We start from the raw sequence: 27,941 nt of genomic DNA on the forward strand, positions 1-27,941 counted from the left end.
GTTACCATGGTGGTTGTACCATTTACAATCCAACCAGCAGTGTATAAAAGTTCCGATCTTCCCACAACTTTGCCAGCACTTTTTTTTTTTTTAATCATTGCCATTTTGCAGGGGTGTAGTTTTGATTTGCATCTCTCTAATGGCTAATGATCTCAAACACCTTTTCATGTATTTGTTTGGCCACCTGAATGTCCTCTTTGGTGAAGTGTCTGTTCATGTCCTTTGCCCTTTTTTGATTGGATCGTTTATTTTTTTGTTGAATTGTTTAAGTTTTCTATATGTTTTAGAGATTAGACTCTCGTCAGATGTGTTATTGCCAAAGATGTTTTCCTAGTCTGTAGGTTCTCTTTTTACTCTTTTGGTAAAATATTTTGATGAGCGTAAGTTTTTAATTTTTAGGAGGTCCCAGTTATCTAAATTATCTTCTGCTGTTCATGCACTTTTAGTCGTGTTTGATAGGCTGTGCCAAAAATTAGGTCCCCTAGTTTTCTTCTTATATTAGCATCCAGAAACTTTATAGTTAAATCTTTAACATTTAGGTCTTTGATCCATTTTGAGTTAGTTTTTGTGTATGATGTGATAATCTTGACATTTTTCAAAAGTACAGTTCAGCTATCTTGTACAACGTTCCTCAATTTAGGTTGTCTATCATTGCTTCAGGAGTGTTTGGGTGGTGCAGATGGTTAAGCAAAAGGTTGGAGGTTCAAGTCCACCTAGAGGTGCTTTGACAGAAAGGCCTAGCAATCTACTCCCCCCCCCCGCCAACCAAAAAAAAAATGTAGCCATTGAAAACCCATGGAGCACAGTTCTAACTCTCACACACGTGGAGTCGCTGAGCCGACCCCACAGCAACTGGTTTTTGATTTTATCGTTTCTTCACGATTAGATTCAGGTGATGTATTTTTGGGTAGGAGTATCACAGAAGTGATGCTGTGTTCTCAGTATAGAAGGAGGCACATGGTGTCAGTTCGTCTCATTATTGGTCAAGTAATCTGTGGGGCGATACTTGGAGACTGCGTAAATGATGTGGACTAGTGGGAAAGTCACAGGACTCTCCCAAGCATCAGTTTCCCCATCTGTGAAGTGGGGACAGCGACGTCTTAAATTCATATTAGAGTTTAAGAAAGTGCTCGAGAGGCCCTCTAGCAGACTGCAAAAGATGCCACAGCTCTAGATTAATTTCCTTCTCCACTCGGGATGTGACGGGGGGGCGGGGCGGGGCCGAGAAAGAGCGAGGGCGCGTGCGCGGAGCAGGTGGCCACAGAGTCGGTCCTCCCGAGATAGAGAGGCCGGAAGTGCTCACAGAGCCGTGCTGTTGCTGGGGCCGATGAGCTGAGGCGGGCGGACTGGGTGTGCAGGTGGCTCGACGCGGTGGTCGCGGCAGCGCGTTGGCGTGAGGGACTGCAGGGTTCTGGGCGGGGACAATGGCGTCTCGGGCAGGCCCGCGAGCGGCCGGCACTGACGGCAGCGACTTTCAGCACCGGGAGCGCGTCGCCATGCACTACCAGATGAGGTACGAAGTGAGGCTGGTTGCACGAAGGCCTTCCCCCAGGCGGGAGCCCGAGGGCCTGGAAGCAACGCCGACCCGGCCTCGGTGATCTTACTCCCCGGCCACCCCTCGCACCTGCCAAGCGCCTATTCCCCTGACAGCCCCGAGCCTGTCCCCAGTACCGGGAAGCCCCGTCGCCCCCGGGGAGCCCCGTCGTCCCCGCGAGCCCCACCCCTTGATCTGTCCTGTGCCTTGAGGGGATCCAGATTACAGCCTTGCGTGGGCTCCAGAGTCAAAATCGTCCTGGTCCCGCCGTGCGGCCTTAGGAACCCGATTTCTAATTGAGCCTCAGCTTCCTCATCTGTGATTGGAGAAAATAATCGTATTTACTTTTAGAAAACCCAAACCAAACCCATTGCCGTCGAGTAGATACCTTATAGGAGAGAGTAGAACTGTCCCATAGGGTTTCCACGTCTTTCTGCCCTGGAGCAACTGGTGGGTTCAAACCTCCAGTGACCTTTCAGCCAGCAGCCGAGCGCTTAACCATTGCGCACCAGGGCTCCTCTGCTTAGCTTTAGGTTTTGGGGAAAAAAAAAATTAGATAATTCGTGTGAAAGATAGAGCACAAGGCCTAGCACATAGTACGAGTCTGCCGAGTACATGGTGGTGGTTATTTGGAGCTTTTTTTTTTTGGAGGGGGCAGGCTTTCCCTGCCTAGAATGAATTTTATTATCACCCCCATGTAAGAGCTATTTTTCCATTCATTTACTCGTTCAACAGATAAATATTGAGTTTCACACCGAGGATATAATAGTGCGCAAAACAGACATGATCTGTGTATGCATATCTTCAATAAAAAAGTTTATTTAAAACAACAAGAAAAGGCTGATCCCTGCCTTTACAGAACTTGAAGTTTAGAGGTGACCGAATGATTTTTTTTTCTTTCTACTTTTCTACGTTTTATATAATGAATATTTCAGAATTCTACCTATAAACCCATTGAATGCTCCCAGAATGATCTTCACATCCTTCTCTCCAGAGTTTTGAAGAATGACACGCTTTTTGGACTCTCATTTTATTCTCATTATTTTCACAACCCAGGCAAGTGTTTTCATGTTTGTCCAGAGCAGAAACATTGTCCTTGGGTTGTGAGGAGGATACATTTGGGATCTGAGAGAATTAGAAGGATAAGAGAAGCATGTGCTTCCTTTAGATGAAAAATATACTTCAGCTGGAGAAGTATGGACAGCCTGAACTGTTTTCCTTGCTGCTAGTAACCTCCCTCTAGGGCATACTATTATGTCTCAAAATAATCTTTCTGAACACTGAGTGTTATTATATTTGCCTTTAAATGAACTCCTTCATAGTCATTGCAACTTCACTCCTTGCCACTCCCCTCCTTCATACACTGTGTTCCTCACACACCCAACCACTTGCTTTCCTGGAACACAAAGGCTTATACCTTTTAGCCTATATGCCCTTACCCCTGCATGGAATGCCCATCTCCACCCATCCCTCACAGCGTAGCTCAAGTGTCACCCGCCTTTCCATAGTCTTCACAGATGTCCCATTCCAGGCAGAATTGATTGCATACTCTTTCTTCTGTGATCCCATGTATCTTGGAACATGTATTTACTAGCCCTTTTCCACTTCTTTATCTAATTATTTTTTTCCTCCAGTGTCCCTTGTGCGTAGTCTCCAGGCAGGGACCCTGTCTTATTCATGTTTGTATCCAGTGTCCAGCATAGTTGCCTGGCGTATAGTTGGTGATCAGAAATTTTTGAATGAAAGGTACTTCTCCCTCTGCTCTGCCCCACAGTGTGACCCTCAAGTATGAAATCAAGAAGCTGATCTACGTGCATCTGGTCATATGGCTGCTGCTGGTTGCCAAGATGAGTGTGGGACACCTGAGGCTCTTGCCACATGACCAGGTGGCCATGCCTTATCAGTGGGAGTACCCGTATTTACTGAGCATCGTGCCCTCTCTCTTGGGCCTTCTCTCCTTTCCACGCAACAACATTAGCTACCTGGTGCTCTCCATGATCAGCACGGGGCTCTTTTCCATCGCTCCCCTCATTTATGGCAGCATGGAGATGTTCCCTGCTGCACAGCAGCTCTACCGCCATGGCAAGGCCTACCGCTTCCTCTTTGGTTATTCTGCCGTCTCTGTCATGTACCTGGTGTTGGTGTTGGCAGTCCAAGTGCATGCCTGGCAGTTATACTACAGCAAGAAGCTCCTAGACTCTTGGTTCACCAGCACGCAGGAGAAAAAGCGTAAATAAGGAGGCCTGCCTGATGGACTGTTCTGTGGGAGTGAAGCCTGGGTCTCCCACTGAGCAGAGTGAGACAGTTCCAGAATCTTTGGTCTCTGCCCTGACATGTTGGAAACTAATGCAGTACAGCTCCAAGTTCACAAAAGCCCATCCTGTTGCCATCAGCTGAGGTGGCAAAACTATTTTTAATTTATTTCTGAATTGGGTTGCCTGGAACTGGGTGACCAACAGCTGTGAAATACATACTTGCCTTTAGCTAGTTGAAATTGAGGCCCTTCAGAGTTTTTCTTTAAAACCGAGCCGCATCCTTGCCTCCCTATGGTCATTCTATCCATTACCCCTTAGCCACCAAGACTGAAGGAGATAGAAAATAAGTTAAATTCTACTTTGATCTCTGTGCAGTGGGACAGGAAACACTTGGGAGGCTGCTCCCCCTGCTGACTGTGGTCTCTACTGCAAAGCATTTTAATTAAAGAAAATCTCAATGTTGAGTGTCTCAATAAAGCATGACTGACCTGTCCATCCTGTGCCTTGTGTTTGGGATTTGATAGAGTGTGAAAGGCGTGTTGCGTGAGTGGCCTTGGACACTAAGAGATGAGCAGAGGCTCCCTGAGGAGGCTGGCAGTGGCCAAACTGAAGTGGACTGGAGGTGGGGAACCTAAATCATAATTCCAACCCTGCAGCTGATGGGCAAGAACTACCATGAGCCAGACGTTTAATCTCTCCATCTATAAAATGGTCCATTCTCATTTACTCAGCTTGGATTATGGAGTCTTAATTGGGTATTCATGTGTATCAAGTCAGTATTAACAGTCAGTTATGTGTCTAATGCTGTATTATAGTGCCCAAAAGAATTTGAGTATCCTTGGTAGTAGGGAGCTTGCAATCTAGGTGAAATATAATATACATGTGAAACAAGTAATGAACATAGCACGTAATGGTGTGGAGCAGATAAGTTAAAAGTAAGTAGTGGCAAAGGCAAACATATAGAGACCAAGTCTTATTAGTGGTTACCAGAGGTGGCAGGGAGAGGGAAGGAGAAGTCATTACTTAAGGAACACTGAATTTCTGTTAGTGGTGGTGGAGTAATTTGGAAATCTATAGTGGTAATGGTGACACGACATGATGCATATGATCCATGTCACTGAATCGTACATGTAAGAATTGTGGAACGGCAAATGCTATATATTTACCGCAGTGAAAAAAAAATTAGTGGAAAGATATCTGTGATTATGCTAAAAGCCCTTCCTCTCACCCCTAAAACCCTGACAGTATTGCATGTGGGATGTGTACTTTTGTTCTTACCCACCTTGACTTTATCATCTCTGAAAGATGCCCAGATCTACAATGGCAGGTTTGCCCTCTTCAGAGTTTTAGTCATGCTTTTGTTCGATAAACATCCTGTATGTACTTAGTCACTGTCTGGTACTGGCAGTACTTCTAACTTCACAACCTCTCTCTCGATGTCCAGATTATCATCTCAAACTCATGTGTCCAAAACTTAACTCTTTGCCTTCTACCTCACACCCATTTCTCCTGCATCCCTGTGTACAAGCAAGTGTGCAAAAGCACTGCTCTGGTTCATTGTCTGTTCCATAATCACCGAGTCCTTACTATGTGCCATTATTTTTGGAGCAACCAAAATTCCTTAATCTCAGAGTTTTCCAAAATGTGGTTCCAGTTCATCTGGTCAGCCTTATCTCCTGATACTCACGTTCACACACTATCTTAGTCAGCTGAACCTCTTATAGATCCCTGTATGGGTTTCATGTTTTCCCTGTTTCTTTCCTTAAAAAATTCCCTTTCCTCCTTTAATACTTCTTTACTACTTATATGTTGGGGTCCAGCTCATATGCTGATTATGTTTCCTTCAAGGAGTGAGAGTTCTTTCTCTGAATTCATATGACATTTTGATTTTACTTCTGATTGACAGAATTATTAATTTGCATATTTTTCCTCACCCTTTGCTCAATGCCTAGCTCATAGTGTGCACTCACATTTCATTGAATGGAATAACTTGCCCTCATATAAGCTACAGTCAGAATGTATTTTACTGAATAAAGATTCTAGCAGGGGGTGAAATTTGGAGAAGCAGAGGAGCAGAATGGAAATGTGCGGGTGTGATGGTTAACATGTGTCAACTTGGCTGGGCCTTGATTCTCAGTGGCCTGGCAGTTATGTAATAATGTGGTTTGTCAGTTATATAATGGTGTAATTTGGCAGTCATGATGTAGTTATCCATTTTGTGGTGTAATCACCACCATGATGTGATCTGATGTGGTCAGCCAATCAGTTTCAAAGGGTGTTTCCCTGGGTCTTAGGCCTGCATCCAGTATATATGAACATCTTGGCAAAGTTTGGATGGCTTTTGCTCACTCTGGATCCTGCATCTGGCTTGTCACCATATGACCTCTGGTTCCTGGGACTTGAGCCAGCGGCCTGCTAATCTTGGGATTTGTTGGCCTCTGCAGCCTGTGAGCCAGCAGCCTGCTGTCTTACCTGCTGATCTTGGATTCATCAGCCGCCTCAGCCTGTGAGCCAGGAGCTGCTGTCTGACCTGCCGATCTTGGATTTGTCAGCCCTTGCTGCAGCATGAGTCAGGAGAAGCCTCCGGCCTGACACCTGACCCACAGACTTGGAACTTTCCGGCCTTTACAAGCATGTGAGCCATTTCCTTGAAATAAATCTCTCTCTCTCTCTCTATATATACCTGCTTCACTGGTTTTGCTTCTCTAGAGAACCCAGCCTGAGACAGTGGATAATGGAGTTACCATGTGCACCAGGCACAGATTGCTAATTTTCAAAGTGTTAGGATGCAAAATATTTAGTAGTTAAAAAATTTTTTTTTCTTTGATTAGTTTAATGATATTTTATGGTCTTAGTGTACCTTTAAAGACCCATTATGAAAATTACTGTCAACAGTGCATGATTAAAAAAACTTGTTTGGTTTATTTTAGTTTTCAGCTTGTTTTGGCTTTTGTATTTGGCATATATGGGTATCTCAGTTATCTAGTGCTTTATAACTGAAATACCACAAGAGGATGGCTTTGACAAAGATAAATTTATTCTCTCACAGTTTAGGAGGCAAGAGTCCAAGTTCAGGGTGCCAGCTCCAGGGGGAGGCTTTCTCTTCTCTGTCAACTCTGGGGGAAGGTCCTTGTCATCAATCTTCCCTAGTTGAGAAGCTTCTCAGCACAGGGACCCTGACTCCAACAGACACACTATTCTTCTGGCTCTTGTTTTGTGGTGGCATGAGGTCCCTGTGTCTCTGTGCTCGTGATTCTCTTTTATACCTCAAAAAAGATTGACTTAAAACACAACCTAATCTTGTAGATTGAATTCTTAAGTCATTAACATAATTGCGTCTAATCCCACCTCATTAACATCATAGGGGTAGGATTTACAACACATAGGAAAATCGCATCAGATGACAAAATGGTAGACAATCACACAATACTGGGAATCATGGCCTAACCAAGTTGATACATATTTTTGGAGAACACAATTCAATCCATAATAGTCCATCCTTTGGACCCCAAGAATTCATGTCCTTGCCACTTGTAAAACACATTCACCCCATCATATCATAGCAAAAGTCTTAACTCCAAGTCCAAAATCCAAAAATTCCTCTTCATCTCTGAAATCTAGAATACAAGGTATCTGCTTCCAAAGTACAATGGTGGAACAGACACAAGGCAGACATTTCCATTACAAATAGGAGAAATTGGAGGAAAAGAAGGGTTAACAGGCACCAAGCAAGTCAGCAGAATGCATTACATTAGCTCTCAAGGCTTGAAAATAATCAGCTATTCTCTGAGACTGTTTAGGCAGCGGCCCTGCCTTCCAGACTCTGGGTGATGACCATACTCTCCTGATTCTGAGTGGAGGCCTCTCAGCCCTGGGCTTCAGCTCCCCTTTCCAGGCCCACTGGAACGGCAACTCTGCTCCCTTGGGCATCCATCTTGCTGGAGCAAGTGTTTCAAAGCTCTTTAGCTCCACCTATAAGTGTCTGGAGGCATCCCGGTCCCCCAGTAAACTTCAGCTGGAAGGTACTCAGTTCTCTTGCTCCGTGGGTTGGCAAGCCTAATACTACTGATAAGTACTCGAAGGCACCCTACTCCATCAGGAAGCCTGCTGTGAGAAGGCACTCAGCCCTCTCCCATGGGTCGGCTCCAGTGCTGTCTTGTGCCAGTCACCTGGTTCTGTAGCTGCTGAGTCTCTGTTGCTCTTTCTTGCCATCTCTGCTGTCACCAGTGTAACAGCTGTCCTCATTTTCTTCTGAGTCTTCACCAGAATTGTCTTTGATGTCCATAATTCCACCAACAGTCTCTTCAAGGCAATCTAGGCTTTTACTATCAGGCACTTTAAAACTCTTCCAGGCTCTATCCATTCACAGTTTCAAAACTACTTCCACATTTCAGACATCTGTTAGAGCAGCACCCCACTCCTGGTACCAAATGTCTTAGGCTGGGTACTCTAGAGAAGTAAAACGTATAAATATCTATATAAAGAGATTTGTATCAAGGAAATAGCTCACACAGTTGTACAGGCTGGAATGTCCCAAATCCATAGGTCAGGATAGAGGCTTCTCCTGATTTATATAGCTGCAGGGGCTAGTGAACCCAAGATCAGACAGCAGGGTTTTTTTCTTGCTCTGGATCCTGCACCTGGCTCCTGTTTGACCTCTAGTTCTTGGGACTTGAGCTAGAAGCTTACCTACAGTCTTGCCTGTCATTCTTGGGATTCATCAGTTTTCACAGCATGATGTGCAAGAGCCCTGCAGACTGACTTGCTGATCTTGGGTTTGCCAGCCCCTGTTACTGTGTGAATCAGGAGAAGCCTCCAGCTTGACCCACAGATTTGGGACATTCCAGCCTCTATAACTGCTTGAGCCATTTCCTTGATACAAATCTTTTTATACAGATATTTATAAGTTTTACTTCTCTAGAGAACCCAGCCTAAGACAATGGGTCTTTCCAGTCATTTTTTCCTGCCTCATATTTGTAGTGACTGAAGCAGACAAGATTCCTTTTGAAAGGAATCTTCATTTAATGGAATTTAATGTACCTGGATCAGAAGACTGGGGTTCAAGTACCAACCCACCTACTAATCATATATCTAAGATCAACCCTGCCTATTTCACAGGATTGTTTTGAAGATCAAATATGGTGAAGTATTGTGAAAGTACTTTGTGAATTATGTAACCAAAAAAAAACCCAAACCAAACCCATTGCTGTCAAGTAGATTCCGACTCATAGCAACCCTATAGGACAGAGTAGAAGTGCCTCATGGAGTTGCCAGGGAGTGGCTGGTGAATTTGAACTGCCAACCTTTTGTTTTGCAGCTGAGCTCTTAACTACTGTGTCACCAGGGCTCTGAACTATATAACACTGTGTATTAAATGTGAAGGATGGTTTTTATTCTCCTGATGCTTATAGAACTAGAGAATGTAGGAATTGGAGAGGCCCTTAGTGGTTGTCCAGTCCATGAGAAAGGCAGTGGGGTGTAGTAGGATGAACACAGATTCTGAAATTAGATTGACTTAGGTTGGTATTCTAGCCAGGCATTGTTCTACCTTTTGCCTTGAGCAAGATACCTGAGCCTCTGTTTTTGGTCTGACACATGGGGATCATATAGTAGCTACCTCCCAGGGTTGTTGAGAGGATTAAAAAGGTAATATATATGAACAGTCTTTTTTTTTTTTTTTTAGTCTAGTAGGTGCTTAATAAATATCAGAATCCCTTCCCTTCATGAGCAGTATTGGCTTCCCCTCTGAGACTGGGACTCCCTGCCTCTTCTCTTAGGCATAATTTCTTGCCTCTGGATTCTGGAGGTTGATCCCTTCTGGAAGAGTAGAAGCAAGGAAGGGACACTTGTCCACTCTTGGTTCACAGTGATCTAATTGATTGGACCGTCCTGCCCAAGGTGCCCTAACAGTGAGCACAGTTGCCCCAATAGACCTCAGGGAACTGACCATTACAGGAATAGCCTGGAGCTGCTGCTCAGTGATAACTAGAGTCCATGCATGGGTAACACTATGACAAGAAAAACGGCTACCAAGGCCCCACAGTTTACTCTGTATCTGAGCATGTGCAGGGACCTACCAGACCTCCTGAGCTTCTGGCTTGGTCCCCAAGAAAAGGTTAGTAGAGCATGAAGGCTGGGTCAGCTCGTTCAGACACAAACCACAGGTGAGATAGGCCTCAGTGCCTTCCAAGAAGACAGGGCACCTGTACTGAAGGCCTACAAGACAGCTCTGTTCTCTTAATCCAGTTGGCTGCCTCCTATTCCACAGAGTTACCCCTCCCTTATTGACACTTGCCAAACAACCTCTGCTCTCTTAGAAGTCTGATCCCTGATAACTCACCATTATAAGATCTACTTTCCTTTGTTCTTTCCAGCCCTTCCAATTTCTTTCTTCACATTGTTAACCCTACCAACTACATCACACTACTGAATCTAGTGCCATCTCTGGACTATAAGGTCCAGAAACCCTCTGACTTCCCACAAATCTCCCCAAGCAGTGTGTTCTGGCAGAAAGAGCCAGAGGATATGGTGGTGGATCCCAGCTCTCTACTAAGCTGAATGTGTTTGTACAAATTACTTAATCTTCTTGAATGTGTTTCCTACTCTAAAACGGTGTAATAAGACTGACCTCAAGGGTTGTAGTACTAATTAAATGAGATAAAGTGGGCAAAGCCAGGACCTTGTAGTAGGAGTTAAGTAAATATCGATCACATCCCTTCCCCTTCCCCAGGTTGTGCTTTTTACCTTAAATCCTTTTTGGAACAGGCACCACAATAAGTAATCCAGCAAGGAAATAAATAAAATGCAGACCTCCTTGTCCTCTCTTCTTTTCCTTTTTCTTCCTCGTCTTTATTCCTTTTCCTCCTTTTATTATTATTATTATTATTTTGTCTCCATTTCTTTCTTTTTCTGCCTCTCCTACCATACCTTAACCAGGGTCAGGGAGCAAGTACAGGTAACCGAATATTTTCACTGTGAGAATCACTTTATGCCCCAGCATTGACGATTCATTATTTATGTAGATCTAAACTACTGTCAGTTAGATAAACTTTGGGGGAAGGCCCCCTAACCATCCTTAGTGTGGCCAGACCACACTTTCCCCCCCTTCAGATCTTATTGAATTGTTTGCAGTGATGGGCTCTAAGACCAAAAGACAGTACTGAGTCAGGCAGATTTTTTTGGTTCCAAGGAGCAGAGGGAGATGAGACAGTGGGAAGGAAAACAATAAGGATGTAGAAAGACACTTAGACTGGGAGGGGCTGGTAGAACTGGAGCTCCCTGGGCTAGAGACTTTGACCAAATCACTTTCCCTTCTGCTTCCCTATTTCTTTTGTTATAAAATGAAAATAATTCTCACTCACCTGTCTCCCAATGTGGTTAGGAGAATGAAAGCACTTGGTGAAATGTGAAACAAATGAACTGTTAATTGGATGAAATGTATCATAATTTACATTTATTCAGAGACAGAGCACCTATTTCAGGACATCCACTGCTAGGCATTGGGGAAACAAAGAATGAGTCCTTATCTTTTAAAGAACTCAAAGCTAGAAGGTATTTTTAGGATAATGGGTGGCATGAAACCCTCAGACTTGGGAACTAGAATTGGCCTAAAGAAGGTTGCAGTCAAGCGAAGGTGGTCTGTGTTGTGTTGCAGAGGGACAATAACAATCTCAAGATGCTTTAACCCAGTAGGTGTGCCCTAAACTTTCCTCTGTGTGTGTCACCAAGGTGAGGGCTGAAGTAGCTCAAACGCTGCCTATGCGGGAGGAAGCTGTGGGATGATGGGGAGGGTCCCCACAAAGGCTGGAGCCTTGTCAGCCTTTCTCCACCACCGGAAACCACAGGAAACCAGGTCAGTGTGTGGGGCCTGCTCCCTCCGCTCCCAGCTCAGCTGTGAGTCTGGAGCTCCTGAGCAGGCTGTACTGGTGAGTGGGTCCTTGCAGCTGGAGGCCCCTTAGACTTGGAGCCCTTTGCTCAGAAGAGCTGGAACTGGCTGGAGGCACATGAGGTTTAAGTGTGTCCTACAGAGCTAACTTTTGTTTTGCTTTTTCTGTGCAGCTCTGTTGCCTCTGTATCCCCAATACCTGGTGCACAATAGAGGGTACTCAAGTCCAAGAGTGTGTTAATGGGCGGGTCAGACCTGCAGGCAGTTTCAGGAGTAGGAGGGGTTAAGAAATGGGTGCAGTCTGCCGCCCCACCCCCCGACTAGGTGCTGGCCCCTTTCCTGCTCCTTCTCTGCCACAGCAGGAGCTCCTTGCCTTTCTCAAGAGGGTAGTAGTGTTTTCTGGGGGTCATAGTCCCTCAGTTCCTCCACTCGGAGGAGAAGGAATGTAGCGTGGCCGGCTGGTTAGGATCAAGGAAGAGCTCTGGGGCAGGGCGGGGCAGGGGCAGGCCAAGGCCGGGCTCTGGCTGGCACCGCTCTCTTCACTGCTGTAGCACAGCAAAGCCCTGCCGCCCACCGTCAGGCCTTGCAGCCATGTTCTGGGTGCCCTGATCCCACAGAAGCCCATGGGGAGCCCCAGACTGGCAGCACTGCTCCTGCCTCCCCTTCTGCTCCTCATCGGCCTCTCTGCCTCCGCTGCAAGGACTGGCTGCCCTTACCTGCCCCGCTGGAGCACTCACTGTCTATTGGCCTCCCACACGGTAAGCTGCTGCTGCCAGATGGGGACACCTACTGGGCACAGGCTGGTCAAGCTCTCCACTCCCCTGTCTGCCTACCCTTTCCTGCCTCCCCAGCCTCTATACCATCTCCAAGGGGTAGCCAAGGTCCTAGTGTGCTAAGGGCCTGGGCAGGGTGAAGCTGGAAAGAAAAGAGCCAGAGCAGGTGGGCTGTTAGTTTATGGGCCTCAGAATTAGGTGATTTGAAGCAAAGGCCTCAGGGAGAATGCTCCCTATGGGAATCCCTACTAATAATACCTCTCTCCTTTTTTTTTCCTGTGGACTTTGTACCTTCAGGATGACAGTTGGTCTGGTGAGTCCCATTCCCTGCCCCATTCCTCCTCCCCACAGCTCCTTTTGTTCCAGAACCCCAGCAAGCCCTCCATTCTAATTTTTGGTTCCTGGCCTGGGAAGTAGCATAGCATCAAGGGAAAAAGTACAGGCTTTGGAATCAGGACAAGCCTAGATTTGCACTGCTGTCCTGCCACGGACTCAGGACTCCCAGTGTGGGTTTCAGGCAGTTTATTTAGCCCCCTTGGAGCCTCCATTCTGAGGAGTCTACCAGCGTGGGAGAAATGGTTGTCTGGTGAAGACAGCGCTGCTTCTGAGTTGTGGGGAGGATTAAATGATAGACATGGGTGAATCTCCAGGCACCCCATAAACGTTGGCTTCCCCCTTCCCTGGTCCCTTGTTCCTATCAGTAATACAGAGAGACAATAGTCATCTCATGGTGCTTTCCTTTACAAAGCACATTCCCACACACTATCATTCTTGATCTTTACAACAAACAGCTCACTTTATGAATGAGGAAGCCAAGGCTTTGAGAAGTGCCGTAATTTGCCCAAGGTCACACTTCCAGGATGTCGGTGGCAGAGCTCAGTCTCAAGTCCAGCTTGTCTGAGGCAGGAGGGACCTCCTGGGACCATATCACTGGATTTCCTTTTCATCTTTCACAGGAAGCTCTGCCCATACTCTTTGCCATACCCAGTTGGGCCTTCTTCTCTCCACAAAGCCCTGGTGTGCTCGGGTCCAGCACTGTCCTTGCTGTGTGTGCCTGCAGCTGATATCAGACCTTTCAGGTATGAGAAACAGCCCTCGGGCCATTCTCTCATTCTTAGTAGAGCTGTGACTATGTAGGGGGCTGGGGGGCACCTAGGCTGAGGCAAATGGGACTTGTCACACTGGAACAGGTATTTGTCCTGCTGTCAATCTCCACATGAACCTAGGTCATCCTATTTGATTTAAAAAACACGAAACAACTCTCATATTCATGAGTTCAGTTGTATCATTTTGTGAAGGTGTTTTTCTTTTCAGCTGGTACCAATTCTGGGGATTAAAAAATTTTCAATTCTTTAAATTTACTACTATTACTTTCTATTTGTAAAATAGGACCCTCTTTCATGTTCAGCTGTATAATTTCATTGCCTAGTTCTGTGCCTGGTACATACTAACTGCCTATATACTGCTTGTCTCTGGGTGGTGCCAATTGTTAATGCACTCAGCTGCTAACCCAAAGGTTGGAGCTTTAAGTCCACCCAGAGGCACCTTGGAAGAAAGGCCTGGCAATCTACTTCTGAAAAATCAGCCTTTGAAAACCCTATGGAGCAGAGACCACTCTTACTGGTCTGGCAGACTGGAGGAACTGCAGAGACTATGGCCTCCAGACACCTTCTAACTCAGAACTGAAGCCGCTCCTGAAGTTTACCTTCAGCCAAATATTAGAGAAAAAGGAAAAAAACCCAAACCTGTTGCCCTCGAGTCGATTCCGACTCATAGCGACCCTATAGGACAGAGTAGAACTGCCCCATAGAGTTTCCAAGGAGTGCTTGGTGGATTTAAACTGCCGACTTTTTGGCTAGCAGCCATAGCACTTAACCACTATGTCACCAGGGTTTCCAAATATTAGATTAAGGCTATAAAAAAACAATAACACCTGTGAGGAATGTGCTCCTTAGATCAATCAAGTATACAAGAACAAATGGGCAACACCTGCCCAAAAGCAAGATGAGAAGGCAGGAAAACCAGACGAACGGGAATAGGGAACCCGGGATGGAAAGGGGGAAAGTGCTGACACATTGCGGGGATTGCATCCAATGTCACAAAACAATTTGTGTCTAAATTTTTGAATGAGAAACTCATTTACTCTGTAGACTTTCACCTAAAGCACAAAAAAATGTCGAAAACAAACAAAACAACCCCATGGAGCACAGTTCTCATGGAGTTGCCATGAGTTGGAGTTGATGTGACGACAACCTCTTTTTTTTTTTTTAAACTGCTTAAGAATTGGAAGTTTCTAGTTTTTCACTCTTTTAAATAATGTTATGTATAGCTTTTTCTCTACTAAAGAAATTAATCCTCTTTTTATTGTAATTTTTGGGACTGAAGAGTTTAATCTTTGGCATCATTTTCCTCCTTGATCTAAAATGACTTAACTATCCAACACTGGGGTACATCTCCAGGTAGGGGAGGTGCAAAGAGTGGCTGGATAGTAAGTGTGTCTTCCTACCCCGTGCAGGTCTTCATTGGGGCTGGTTCCACTTCTTGGTGCGGAAATCCAAAAAGTCTTACAGGCTCAAGTTCTGTAGGAGGCACAAGATGCCAACATCTGCTCAGGTACTCTCCCTGCCAGCTCCAGGTCTGCCCTATACCCTACAGCCTTTTCCCTTCTGGCCTCTCATTTTACTCTTCAGCCATGCAAGAGAGATGCGAAGTGTAGAGACCAAGTAGATTCTTCTGTCCATTACACAGTTAAGGAAATGGAGGTCAAAAGAGGTTGAGCAACTTGCCTGTGGTACCTCAGGTTCCAGAGGCAGGACGGAGCCACATTTCCTGACTCCTGACCTAAGGCTAACCTTGTTCTCTGTTTACAGAGGAAGCTGCTGGGTAGCTGTTGCCTGTCCGAGAAAGATCACATCTCCGTCCCCTCCCCACACATCCCTCACAAGGGGCTGCGCTCTAAAAGGACCCAACCTTCAGATCCAGAGGCAAAAGAAGGTCTCCTGAGGCTGGGCTCACAGAGACAAAGAAGTAGGAATGGTTGTGGCAGGAGATGGGCTCTGCTGAGTAGTGATACCTGTGCTAAGCTCAGATGCCAAGCCCAAGAGACAAGGCCACCAAGTCCCCCTTCTCTCCAGGGCCCGAGTTCTCCTTTGATTTGCTGCCTGAGGCACGGGTTGTTCGAGTGGGCATTCCTCCGGGCCCTGAGGTCAGCGTGCGTCTTTGTCACCAGTGGGCGCTTGAGTGTGAAGAGCTGAGCAGTCCCTTTGATACTCAGGTATGGAGTGCCATCCCCCTGCAAAAGTCAGATCACACACAGTGCTGGAGCACAAGGGGTCTCCCCATTGTACAGATCGGGAGACCAAGGCCTAGAGAGGAAAGGTAATTAATTGCTCAAGACCTCGCCATGAATAATTAGCAAAGAAATGAATGTGGTATTTACTGCCAATGAGAAGGACACTCAGTGTGATTCAGGTAGCATTAAGAAGCCTTTTCAGTTCTCCCAAGAGGTTGAGAAAATGACAAACTAGTCACATCTGTTTTGGTGCTCTTACATTTCTCTCCCTTTCAGCCTTCTTCCTGCCCCTTGGACTATCCCCCATTTTCCTAGTCCAGGCCCTGACATCCCACACCAACCTCCACTTTTCACAGATGCTCCTGTGCATAGCTGGTACATTTGCAGGGGCCAATGATACACCCCTGCGGCCCTCAGCCCTCTTCATTTATGAAATGGTGATGATACCTCACAAAACCACTGCGATGCTGGGATTTACTTGATTGAGTTACTTCTTCTAGCACCTAGCAACCTTCCTGGCACACAGGAAGTGCTCGATAAATATTAATTTCTTTCTGTCTCCTCCCACCCCCATATAGTGAGACACATAGAGCAACTGGTCAGACTATGGAGCAGAGGCCTCCTGAGAGAAAATTTCTCAATGGCAGAAATAAGTCATATCAGAGGAGAAGTAGGGTGTGTTGCCCAAGGTACCAGCTTCCTTTTGCCCTTGTCCAGGCTGTCTGCACCCCTTCTCAGGCATCTCTTCTTCTCTCCCTTTGCTGCTTTGTTGACAGGAAATTGTGTCTGGGGGACACACTGTAGACCTGCCTTATGAATTCCTTCTGCCCTGTCTGTGCATAGAGGTGAGCAGAGAAAAGGGTGTGGGTTGTCCGTGGCTCCCCTGTGAGGCCCCTCAGATACTGCAGTTATATCTTCAAGCGTATCTTCAGTAAACCAGCCTTAAAAAGGACCAGGTGTTACCAAGATGCTTGGGAAGACTGGTACCAGCTTGACTGTGTGCCACACACTGAATCTGAGATGGAAGGGTCCTACTGAACACAGGACATTCTTTGGGTGATGCCAACCTCAGCCCCACCCACATGCAGGTTTTCCCTGGGCCAGAATAGACAGCTGCCTTTACTGTGTGCTCTGGGGAGTTAAAGCGGGGGCACGTGGTCACTGCAAGGCCACGTATGCCCTCAAAATATTTTCCCCACTAACCTGCTGTGACATCCCTTCTCCTGTCCTTACACATCTGAGGTACCTAGTACTAAGACTTCCTTGGATTAGACAGAAAGGTGGAGGGACTCTTGTCACCTGGGAGAAGAAGAAAGAGAGGATGTAGGCAGAGACCTGGAGCACAGTAGACAGTTGGGGATCTGGGCAGTCCTGGTTGAGGACCAGCACAGGGCACTGAGCACCTTTGGGAGGGCTGAGAGTGGAGGCCAGGAATGCCCAAAGGTCGAGGAATGTGGATTTCTAGATTTCCCTCATTCTGGGGACGGCTTCTTCGCTCCAGAAGACGAGTCAGCCCCCCACTTGCTGATTTCTCTCTTCTTCTCTGGAGTTATTTCCCTAGATATCAAGCAGCACCCACCGTCCCCCACACTCCTCATTGCTCTCCACCGCAAGCAGCTTACTCAGGGTCCGGTAAAGCCAGAATGAAGTTTACATCTGAGCAATATAGGAAAAGCCACTCCTCTGACCCTCCCTGCCTGTTCCCTGTCCCCCCAGGCATCCTACCTGCAAGAGGACACCGTGAGGCGCAAAAAATGCCCCTTCCAGAGCTGGCCTGAAGCCTGTGAGTCCTACACCTGTGCAATTTTGTGCCTGTACACATCTCTGTCTCTCTCTTTCTCACATACACACATATCACACTGGTGTTGGAGGAGGTCCCCAGAAGGCCTGCAGATACTTTCCCTGGAGCCAGTGCAGGGAAAGGGCAGTCATAGCTATCACGTCTATCAGTCAGCCTGTTAATAAGTCAGAGGTTTGAACATTGTATTATGCCCTGTGAGACATTCAGAAAATGAGACATGGTAGGTGGTGTCCTAAGAGGATGGGCCAGAAGACCTGGGTTCATATCCCAGCTCTGCCATTCTATCTTCCCTGAGCCTCAGTTTCCTCATCTGTAAAATGGAAATAATGATTCTTGCCCTGCCTTACTTTCAGATTGTTTGTGAGACTCAAATTAAATAAAGCTTGGTGATTTCTAAAGTACTATAAACACCTTGTTGTCCTAAAGTTGGAGAGACTGGACACTCAAACACAGCCAATGAATAGCACAAAATAGCCTGCAATACAGAGCAGGGTTATAATTAAGGGCTAGGCTGTAGGGCAAGAACTCAGGAAAGGGAGAAGGCCACGAAGGTTGTAGTGGGCAGAGAAGGTCCATAGAAAGTGGCACCTGAGCTGGGCCTTGGGCTTTAGAAAGGAGAAAAGGGAGGGGAATGCATTCCTGGTTCTGGGAGGACAGAGATGTGAAGATTTCGAGTTTGGGGTGTAGTGAGGAGTGGGTCAAAATAGAGGCCTAGGAAGGAGAGGAGACAGCTGGATAGAAAAAGTAATACAAGGGGGATGGAAAATGGATGCTCATTGTTGAGTACCCAGCTGGGCCAGGAACCATGCTGGGTACTTTCACAACTGTCATCTGATGCTCTGGGGATGAGGGTGGCAAGGTGGGGCTGAAGCAAGGCTGAGGCCTCCCCAGGCTTCACCCTCTGACCTGCCGCCTGCCCAGATGGCTCGGACTTCTGGAAGTCAGTACATTTTACTGACTACAGCCAGCACAATCAGATGGCCATGGCCCTGACACTCCGCTGCCCACTGAAGCTGGAGGCCTCCCTCTGCCAGAGGCAAGGCTGGCACACCCTCTGTGAAGACCTCCCTAATGCCACGGCTCAAGAGTCAGAGGGGGTGAGCACAGGCCCTCAGGACCTGGAAGGCAGGGCTGAGGCCCTTGAACCCTTTCCCTGATTAACTCTCCTCTCCCACGACAGTTGTATGTGTTGGAGAACGTGGACCTGCACCCTCAGCTCTGCTTCAAGGTATAGCCATGGGAGAGGAAGGATGGGCAGGGGTATCGGGTGATGCCTGGGTGCCTGCTTTCCCATGACCCATCCCATGCTGACGTTCCACTCCTGTATTTCTCAGTTCTCTCTTGGCAACAGCAGCCATGTGGAATGCCCCCACAGGACTGGTGAGCCAATAAGTGACCCCAGCTGGGACCCCCTCTCACCATTTCATTCTCACCCAACTGTAACCAAGCCCAACCCTAGCCCTGCCCTGACTTCCCATCAACTTCAGCCAAGCTCCTAACGCCACCCATGAACACAGATCTCTCACGTGATGCCCTCTCCCACTCCCCTGGGCAGCCCCATCCTGGAATGTGAGCATGGACACCCAGGCCCAGCAGCTGATCCTTCACTTCTCGTCGAGGACGCATGCCACCTTCAGTGCTGCCTGGAGCCACCCAGGCTTGGGGCAGAACAGCTTGGTGCCCCCCGTGTACAGTGTCAGCCAGGTATGGCCTAGTCAGGGCTTGCGGCACCACCCCCGCCCCGCCACCAACCAGGCCCTGTTGCTCAGAGCACAGCCCCCAATCTCCCTGTCACCTCAGGGAGACAGACCCTCGGTAAGGGGAGGCAGCCAAACTCCTGACTTATATCACCTGGTTGATTTATTGACTTGATCAGCCCGTGTTCAACTGGCTTCTCTGTCGTCAGTGGGATCTTCAATGCAGCAGTTTCTAAACTTCCAGTTTCTGAACTTACAGGGTTAATCAGAGGCAAGGGCCCTCCCATATTCAGCTGTTCTCTGGCCTGTCTGAAGTGCTCCCCCATTTTATGCTGATGCAGTTCCTTAAACCCACCTGTCCTCTGCCACTACTCCCCTGCTCCACAAGGCACCTGTACAGAAGCTCTCAGACTCTCTCCAAAAGGAGACCCGCTAGAAGCCGACACGTTCTTTGCAGAATAGTGTAAACTACTGACAGCCTTAATTCTGTTATGTGGACCAAGAACAGTTTCACCAGCAGACTCTTGTGCATATGTGATATAAAAACCACAACCAAACACATCTGCGAAACCACAGCACCAAGCTGACTAAGCATGAGTAGCTCTTTCCAGTTCTTTCTTAAACACTCACTTGCAGCTTGTTGATTTGTCTTGCATGCTATGAGGGCTCCCAAGCAGACCCACCCCGTTACCCATTGCTGACAAGTCAATTCCAACTCCTAGCAACCCTATAGGACAGAGTAGAACTGCCTTATAGTGTTTCCAAGGCTGTAATCTTTACGGAAGCAGACCGCTTCCTGTGGAGCGGCTGGTGGGTTCAAACCACTGCCCTTTTTTTCCTTTTTTTTTAATTGTGCATTATGTGGAAGTTTACAGAGCAAATTAGATTCCCATTCAATAGTTTGTACATAAAGGGTTTCATGGCCTTGGTTTCATTCCCCACAATGTGGTCAGCACTCTCCCCATTTCCGCCCTGGATTCCCCGTTTCCTTTTGTCCTGATTTTCTACCCCTTCCTGCCTTCTCATCTTTGCTTTTGGGCAAATATTGATTGTTCTATGGAGCACGTTCCTCTCAGGTGTTATTGTTTATTTTATGGGATTATCTACTGTTTGGCTAGAAGGTGGTCTCCAGGAATGGCTTCTGTTCCAGGTCAGAAAGGTGTCTTAGAGCCGTAGTCTTGGGACTTCCTCCATTCTCTGTCAGATCAGTAAGTCTAGTCTTTTTTGTGAATTCGATCTTTTGTTTTACATTTTTCTCCCACTCAGTCTGGGACCATCTGTTGTATTCCTAGTTAGAGTGGTCAGTAGTGGTAGCTAGGTACCATCTAGTTCTGGTCTCTGGGTCATGTAGGGTGTGGTTCATGTGGTCCATTAGTTCTTGAGTCTTTGGTTTTTTTTCACTGTCCTTTGCTCTGGGTTGGAAGAGACAAATAGTTGTATCTTCGATGGCCACTTGTAAGCTTTCAAGATCCCACATGCTACTCACCAAAGTAGAATGTAGAACATTGTCTTTAAGAACTACGTTGTGCCAGTTGACATAGATGTCCCCCCACGTCTATGGTCCTTTGCCTTCGAGCCTGGGAACTTCACCCTATGAAGTGTTTAGTTGTGTCTAAGAGGTTTCCCTGACTGTGCCACATTGTGCTTTTCTGTCTATATTAAGATATGAGGAGCACCTACAGTCATGTGTTTAGAAATTTCCACCACCAAACCTGTATCTGCCAGTGGTGTGCTCCTTTGCACCCTTCCTCACCTCTTGGCATGTCTGTGTATCCATTCATAAATTATTGTCAATACTATTGTTGCAGGATTGTCTATGCCATAGTAGTTGCCTTTGAGTAGATTCCAATCGTAGCGACCTTACAGGACAGAGTAGAACTGCCCCATAGGGTTTCCAAGGAGTGGGTGGTAGATTCAAACTGCCAGCCTTTTGGTTAGCAGCTGAGCTATTAACCACTGTGCCACCAGGGCTCTGTAGTTACCGTAGTTATCCTTTATTCCTGCATTTCAGTGTCCTCTCTTGCCTTGGTCATACTGCGCTGACTTTTCTCATATTGCGTATTGCCTTTCCCGTCATCAATATTAACGTGTCTACTATCTATTTGGTAATTTTCCTTCCCTCCCCTTCCCTACCCCTGGTAACCGTCAAAGAATTTTTTTTTTTCCTGTGTGTAAACCTTTTGTTGTTACTTTATAATAGCGGTCTCATACAATACTCATCCTTTTGCAATGAACTTATTTCACTCGGCGTAATGTTCTCCAAATTTATCTGTGTTGTGAGATGTTTTGTGGATTCCTCATTATTCTTTATCATTGTGTAGTTTTCCATTGTGTGTCTGTACCACAGTTTGTTAATCCATTCATCTGTTGATACGCACTTAGGTTGCTTCTACCTTTTTGCTATTGTGAATAATGCTGCAATGAACATCGGTGTGCATATGTCTCTTCATATCATGGCTCTTATTTCTTTAGGGTATATATCTAGGAGTGGGATTGCTGCATCATGTGATATTTCTATTTCTGACTTTTTGACGAAGTGCCATACCATTTTTCATAGTCGTTGTACCATTTTACATTCCTACCAGCAGTATATAAGGGTTCCAATCTCTCCACAACCTTGTGAACATTTGTTTTTTTCTGTTTTTTTATTAGTGCCAGTAATGTTGGTATGAAATGGTATCTCATTGTAGTTTTGATTTGTATTTCTCTAATGGCTAATGATCGCAGCATTTCTTCCTCCATTTGTTAGCAGCCTGAATAGCTTCTTTGGTGAAGTGTCTGTTCATATTCTTTGCCCATTTTTTTAATTGGATTGTCTTTTATTTTGTTGAAGTGTTGAAGTTTTCTATAAATTTTAGAGATGAGACCCTTGTCGGATATATCACAGCCAGATTTTTTTTCCCCAATCTGTAGGTTCTTTTGGAGAAGCCTTTTGTTGAGCATAGTAAGCATTTAATTTTAAGGAGGTCCCATTTATCTGGTTCATCTTCTTCTGCATATGCATAGTTATGTTTGGTATTCTATTTATGCCATATATTAGGGCCCTGTCTTAGGTATGTAGTGCTGCTATAACAGAAATACCACAAGTGGATGGCTTTAACAAAGAGAAAATTTATTTTCTCACAGTCTTGTAGGCTGAAAGTCCAAATTCAGGGTGTCAGCTCCAGGAGAAGGCTTTCTCTGTCAGCTCTGGAGGAAGGTCCTTGTCATCAATCTTTCCCTGGACTAGGAGCTTCTTTGTGCAGGAACCCTGGGTCCAGAGGACATGCTCCACTCCTGGTGCTTTTTTGGTGGTATGAGGTCCCTAACTCCCTGCTTGCTTCCCTTTCCTTTTATCTCTTGTAAGATAAAAGATGGTGCAGGCCACACTCCAGGGAAACTCCCTTTACATTGGATCAGAGATGCAACCTTAGAACGGGTGTTACAATCCCACCCTAATCCTCTTTAACATGAAATTACAGTCAGAAAATGGAGGACAACCACACAATACTGGAAATCATGGCCTAACCAAGTTGACACATATTTTTGGGGGACACAATTCAATCCAAGATAGGCCCCTAGCATTGTCCCCATTTTTTTCCCATGATCTTTATAGTTTTAGGTTTTATAGTTAGACCTTTGCTCCATTTTGAGTTAGTTTTTGTGTATGGTGTGAGGTATGGATCCTGTTTCATTTTTCTACAGATAGATACCCAATTTTGCAAGCATCATTTGTTGTAGAGACTGTGTCTTCCCCATTCAATAAACTTTGGTCCTTTGTCAAAGGTCAGCTGTCCATAGGTAGATGGATTTATGTCTGGGCTCTCAATTCTGTTTCATTGGTCTATATGTCTGTTGTAACCAGTACCAGGCTGTTTTGACTCCTGTGGCTGTATAGTAGTTTCTGAGATCAGGTAGTGTGAGGCCTTCTACTTTCTTCCTGTTTTTTAATAAAGCCTTACTTGTTTGGGGCCTCTTTCCCTTCCATATAAAGTTAGTGATTAGTTTTTCCTTCTCGTTGAACTGACTGCCAACCTTTTCATGAATAGCTGAGTGCTTAACCACTGCGCCACCAGGGCTTCTTCCCAAGCAAACAGGTGGTAGCAAATGCTTAAGATTTAAGACCAACTCATCTTTAAGATTTAACAGAAAGTCATGTGGAATAACTTAAAACTGAGCCTGAAATCTGTTAACTTATTTGTGTGAGCTGGGAAAAAGACCACCTTTATTGAGTTCAGCCATGATTATAGAGCCACTGCATTAGCATCTGCCAACAAGCTGACTGGAGAACAGGGTCTGAGACGGGAGATGGGGATAGAGGGTAGCAGGTGTCCCTGAAGGATGGAGACTGTGGTCAGCTCCTAACCAGCACCTAGAACACAGAGAAGAGCTACGTCCTACCTGTAGACAGATGGCAATCATTTCTGTTCATATCAGCAAGCATTTGACTGCCTACTCTGTGCCCATCCTGTATTAGGCCCTGGGAGATACAAGAGAAGTCAATGGTACAGTCTCTTCTGCCCTTAAGGAGTTCACAGTCTAATAATACCTACTACTAATAAAGGGATAAACAGTGCACTGTTTATTATTAGGAGTCTCTGGGTGGTGCAAAGGGTTAACACGCTTGGGTGCTAACTGAAAGGTTGGAGGTTTGAGTCTACCCAGAGGCACCTCAGAAGAAAGGCCTGGCAATCTACTTCTGGAAAAATGGAGCACAGTTCTACTCTGACACACATGGGGTCACCATGAGTTGAGATCTAGCCCACAGCAACTGTTTTTTTTCCTTAGTTTATTATTAAGGGCTTTCACATGCATATTCCCATTTGATGTTCTCAATAACTCAGTAAAACTAAGGGTTTTTAGCTCTCATATACAAGTAAAGAAACTAAGGCTCAAAACCAAAAACCTGTTGCCCTCGAGTCAATTCTGACTCATAGTGACCCTATAGGACAGAGTAGAACTGCCCCATAGAGTTTCAAAGGAGCACCTGGTGGATTCAAACTGCCAATCTTTTGGTTAGCAGCCACAGTACTTAACCACTATGCCACCAGGGTTTCCACTAATGCTCAGGGAAGGGAAATAACCTATCTCCTTGCAAAGATCACATAGCTAGGAACCACAAAAGCAGTAGTTAGGCCTGAACCTGGGTCTTCTGATCCACAAGTTGCATCTTTTCCGGCGGACAAGAAACCCCTTAAGTTGTGCAGAACAGTGAGCAAGGCAGTATATAATTGTCCTCCCTGGTTTATGAGCTACTGGAGGACAGGGCCAATGTCTGTACCAGCCTTCTCTCCTCAGGACTTGCCACAGAGTTGGCACTCAGCGAATGTTTGTTGATGACCGCCTGATGGCCTGAATGATATGAGTGTGTGTGGCAGGAGTTCAGATCTGGGAGAGATGAACAGGCGCCGAAGTGGCTGGGGAAGTTTTCTTGACCTTACGTCAAGGTGGCGCCTGGGCTTAATTAATCTTGGGTAGGATTTGGAGGGTGGGGGGAGACAGGAGGACGAGCATGGGCAAAGACTCAGGGGCTGGGCAGAGCCAGATTTGCCTCTGTGGGGATAGTCATTCTGCTCTTTGTTCCTACAGACCCAGGGCCCAAGCCCAGTGACACTAGACCTCATCCTTCCCTTCCTGAGGCCAGGGAGCTGTGTCCTGGTAAGGAATCCTGCTCTCATTCACACTCCCCTAGCACCTTCTCCTTCACAGGTGGCACACAGGGCAAATCCAGTCTGCAAAAATGTTTGATTTGGCTAGCACAGAAACTGGAATTAGTTGCCACCATTTAAATACCGGGAATGTTATGTTAAAACACACACACACACTGAATTTCTGGCTTCTCTTGAAAAATTAGAATACCTGGTACCCTGTGCCCACACTGTGGCACGGTGGCAATGGGCTGGAGCTCAGTGGTGTCTGATTGCTTCAGTCAGCCTGTGCTCTCCGTGGCCTCTTGTTCACCTGACCAACTTTATGTGTTTGGGCCCTGTCACACTTGAGTCTGTAACCTTTAACCTTTTCTGTGCCAGGCCCTGAACAAACCCTGCATTTGGAGGGGTTCATTATCCCTTGGGGACTTTCTTTCTCCACCCCCCTACCTCAGCTCCCCCTGGGAGGAGATACCCTGGCTCATGGGGGTTGGGGGGGCGCTCTGTGCCCTCAGGTGTGGCGGTCAGATGTCCAGTTTGCCTGGAAACACTTCTTGTGTCCGGATGGTGAGTTCTTGGGAGGTGAAGGTGGGGGTGTTCCCTAAGAGGGACGTTGGGCACTGAGGAGCCCTGCTTGGCCTCACCCTGCTTGACTCAGTCTCCCATAGACGCCTGGGACTCTTGATCCTGGCACTGCTGGCCCTAACCACCCTACTGGGCATTGTTCTGGTCCTCACCCACCGGCGCCCACTGTCAAGTAAGCTCACCTGAAGGTAACCTAGGGATTCAGACCTGTCCAATTTTTAGGCTAATTGCCCCCCACCCCTTTCCTGGCCAGGTTCCCTTCCCAAAGAGCCATGTCCCTCACCCAAAGGGTGAGCCTCCCCCAGTGGGCAGGAATCGTTAAGGTGGGACAAAGTCTCCTTTGTGCGGGCTGCTCACTGTACCAGGACTCAGGGGAGGAGGGAGTGGGGCCCTCAATCCAGCCTGCACAGCACTTACCGAGCCTAGCGCCCCGCCCTTTAGCTCCTGAAAGGGGCACTTTTTTTTATCTAATTAGCCTAAAGGCACCGAATAGGCGAGGTCTGTCCTCGGTACTCACCCCCAGCACCTATAAGGGGCTGGGGACACGTTACAGTGTAATCCCAGGACCAGCGCGGGGCAGGCTAGGCTGTCCCTCAGCCCCGCCCCCTCTCCTCTGTTGCCAGAGCCCGCAGGTCCTGGCCGAGTGCGGCCTGTGCTGCTCCTGCACGCGGCAGACTCGGAGGCTCAGCGGCGCCTGGTGGGAGCGCTGGCTGAACTGCTGCGTGCCGCGCTGGGCCGTGGGTGCGACGTGATCGTGGACCTGTGGGAGGGGAAGCGCGTGGCGCGTGTGGGCCCGCTGCCTTGGCTGTGGGCCGCGTGGGCGCGTGTGGTGCAGGAACGGGGCACCGTGCTGCTGCTGTGGAGCGGCACCGGCCTCGGCCCGGCCCGTGGCCCAGATCCCCGTGCCGCGCCCCTGCGCGCGCTGCTCGGTGTCGCCCCGCGCCCGCTGCTGCTACTCGCGTACTTCAGCCGCCTCTGCGCCGAGGGCGACATCCCCCCGCCGCTGCGTGCCCTACCACGCTACCGCCTGCTGCGCGACCTGCGGCGCCTGCTGCAGGCGCTGGATGCGGGGCCCTTGACCAGAGCCACGAACTGGGGCCGCTTCGGTGCCCGGCAGTGCTTGCAGGGTCGCCTGGCGCTGTGCCGCCGGCTCGAAAGTGAGGCCGCCAAGCCTGCTGACCGAGACTGAGCTTGTGGCCGCAGCGTGTAGGGGCACTGGCTGGAACCCCAGAGTGAGCCTTCTCCCCTGGATCTTGGGGCGCCTCCAGAAGACTACGGGCCAAAAAGCCCTATTCTCTGCCTCCCAACCTGGCGCCAAGCATCTCACTGTCCCGGCCCATCCCCCACGTCGACCTACCTTTGCGTCCGGCCTCCTCAGGACTCCTGGGGAGAGAGCCATTCTACTGAGAGTGCCTCTAACCCCGGCCCTAATGGGGGGAGGGAATCATCCCACTCCCCCTCTCCAAAACTCCAGACAGAGCAGTCGGCTCCCCTCCAGTCCAGGCTGGAGAGGTTCAGGCAAGTACAGGGCAGGTAGGAGCTATAGGAGTTCTCGATGCGGGTCTCCACAGAGGGGAAGGAGAACGCCCCCTTGGGGGCCAGGGATCCTCCTTTCCTCCACCCCGCTGTGTCCAGAGGGGTAGGGAGGAAGGACTCTGGACCCGGAGAAAGAGGACCTGGGTAGCCAAGGAACAAAGGTGGGTCAGTGGAGACCAGGAGCAAGAAAGATGAATAAAGGCAAAAGTGATAAAACTAAGAAACACAATGTGCTTCTCAAGTGTGGTTGGGATCCTGAATGGGGAAGAGGGTCAGTGGTGCCAGGTGGTCCGGTTCTGCCTGACAGTTGTTACACACCAGTTTGTGTGCAGAACCCTCTGTGTCCACACTCACATCTGCTTCTCTCACATACTCACAAACTGCCTCCACAAGTTCGAAGAAAATCCTGTGATGCTTCCAGAACAAGACAGGAGAAAACCGAGGTTTAGAAAAGTGGAGCGTCCCTCGCCGCACCGGCAGCCCATGGCGAAAGCACAAATGGGACCCCTGTCTGCCTGACTCCAGGTCCTGGGTCCCCTCCTCCCCAAACCACACTTGGGCCTAAAGGCAGTGGAAAAAGTCCACATTCTGGTCCCTCTTGCCCCTGCCTCTGGGGCCCCTAGCCACAAGGGAAGGAGCTGTGTGAAGGACCTGAGGTGCCCAGTGGAAAAGCCCCCAGTGGGTCCCAGGATTCCAGGGCCTGTGTCTAAGGGTTACATGGGAAGTGGAAGTGGCCCAGGATTGCCCAGGTCCCAGGGCACATGGTCTGAACCCTCCTCAGGGACTTTCAGGGTGAGTAAGGGTTCCCTTACTCAGCCATGATACTGCCACGGCCTTCTCCAGGGGCCCCTCCCAGCAAGGTGTCAGCAGAGGAGGAGGAGGAGAGGAAAAGGAGGAGGAGTGAGGCCACCACCCCAGTCCTTGGCTGCTGGCTCCCAGGCCTGGTGTTGGTGGGA

At 47.7% G+C, this 27,941-nt stretch overlaps 2 protein-coding genes across 3 annotated transcripts; both read left to right on the top strand.

Annotated features, from left to right (window-relative positions):
* The first annotated feature begins 1,300 nt into the window (after window positions 1-1,300).
* On the top strand, window positions 1,301-5,599 carry JAGN1 (jagunal homolog 1). Its single transcript, XM_049862365.1, has 2 exons — window positions 1,301-1,513; window positions 3,309-5,599. The coding sequence occupies exons 1-2, from the start codon at window positions 1,425-1,427 to the stop codon at window positions 3,769-3,771; spliced, it is 552 nt and encodes a 183-aa protein (XP_049718322.1). The 5' UTR covers window positions 1,301-1,424; the 3' UTR covers window positions 3,772-5,599.
* IL17RE (interleukin 17 receptor E) lies at window positions 1,425-27,892 on the top strand. 2 transcript variants are annotated; one of them, XM_049862361.1, is made up of 18 exons: window positions 1,425-1,513; window positions 6,234-6,424; window positions 11,518-12,432; window positions 12,745-12,760; window positions 13,404-13,526; window positions 14,963-15,060; window positions 15,318-15,474; window positions 15,582-15,721; window positions 16,516-16,584; window positions 17,456-17,522; window positions 18,462-18,637; window positions 18,721-18,768; window positions 18,875-18,920; window positions 19,096-19,244; window positions 24,806-24,874; window positions 25,380-25,431; window positions 25,523-25,621; window positions 26,073-27,892. In XM_049862361.1, the coding sequence occupies exons 3-18, from the start codon at window positions 12,298-12,300 to the stop codon at window positions 26,636-26,638; spliced, it is 2,010 nt and encodes a 669-aa protein (XP_049718318.1). In that variant the 5' UTR covers window positions 1,425-1,513; window positions 6,234-6,424; window positions 11,518-12,297; the 3' UTR covers window positions 26,639-27,892. The 2 variants fall into 2 exon arrangements, with proteins under 2 accessions (XP_049718318.1, XP_049718319.1); XM_049862362.1 differs by lacking the exons at window positions 1,425-1,513; window positions 6,234-6,424; window positions 12,745-12,760 and having other exon boundaries at window positions 12,349-12,432; window positions 26,073-27,837.
* Window positions 27,893-27,941: the final 49 nt, after the last annotated feature.

The sequence above is a fragment of the Elephas maximus genome, chromosome 20, assembly GCF_024166365.1.
Source record: "Elephas maximus indicus isolate mEleMax1 chromosome 20, mEleMax1 primary haplotype, whole genome shotgun sequence".
NCBI classification, from domain to species: domain Eukaryota; kingdom Metazoa; phylum Chordata; class Mammalia; order Proboscidea; family Elephantidae; genus Elephas; species Elephas maximus.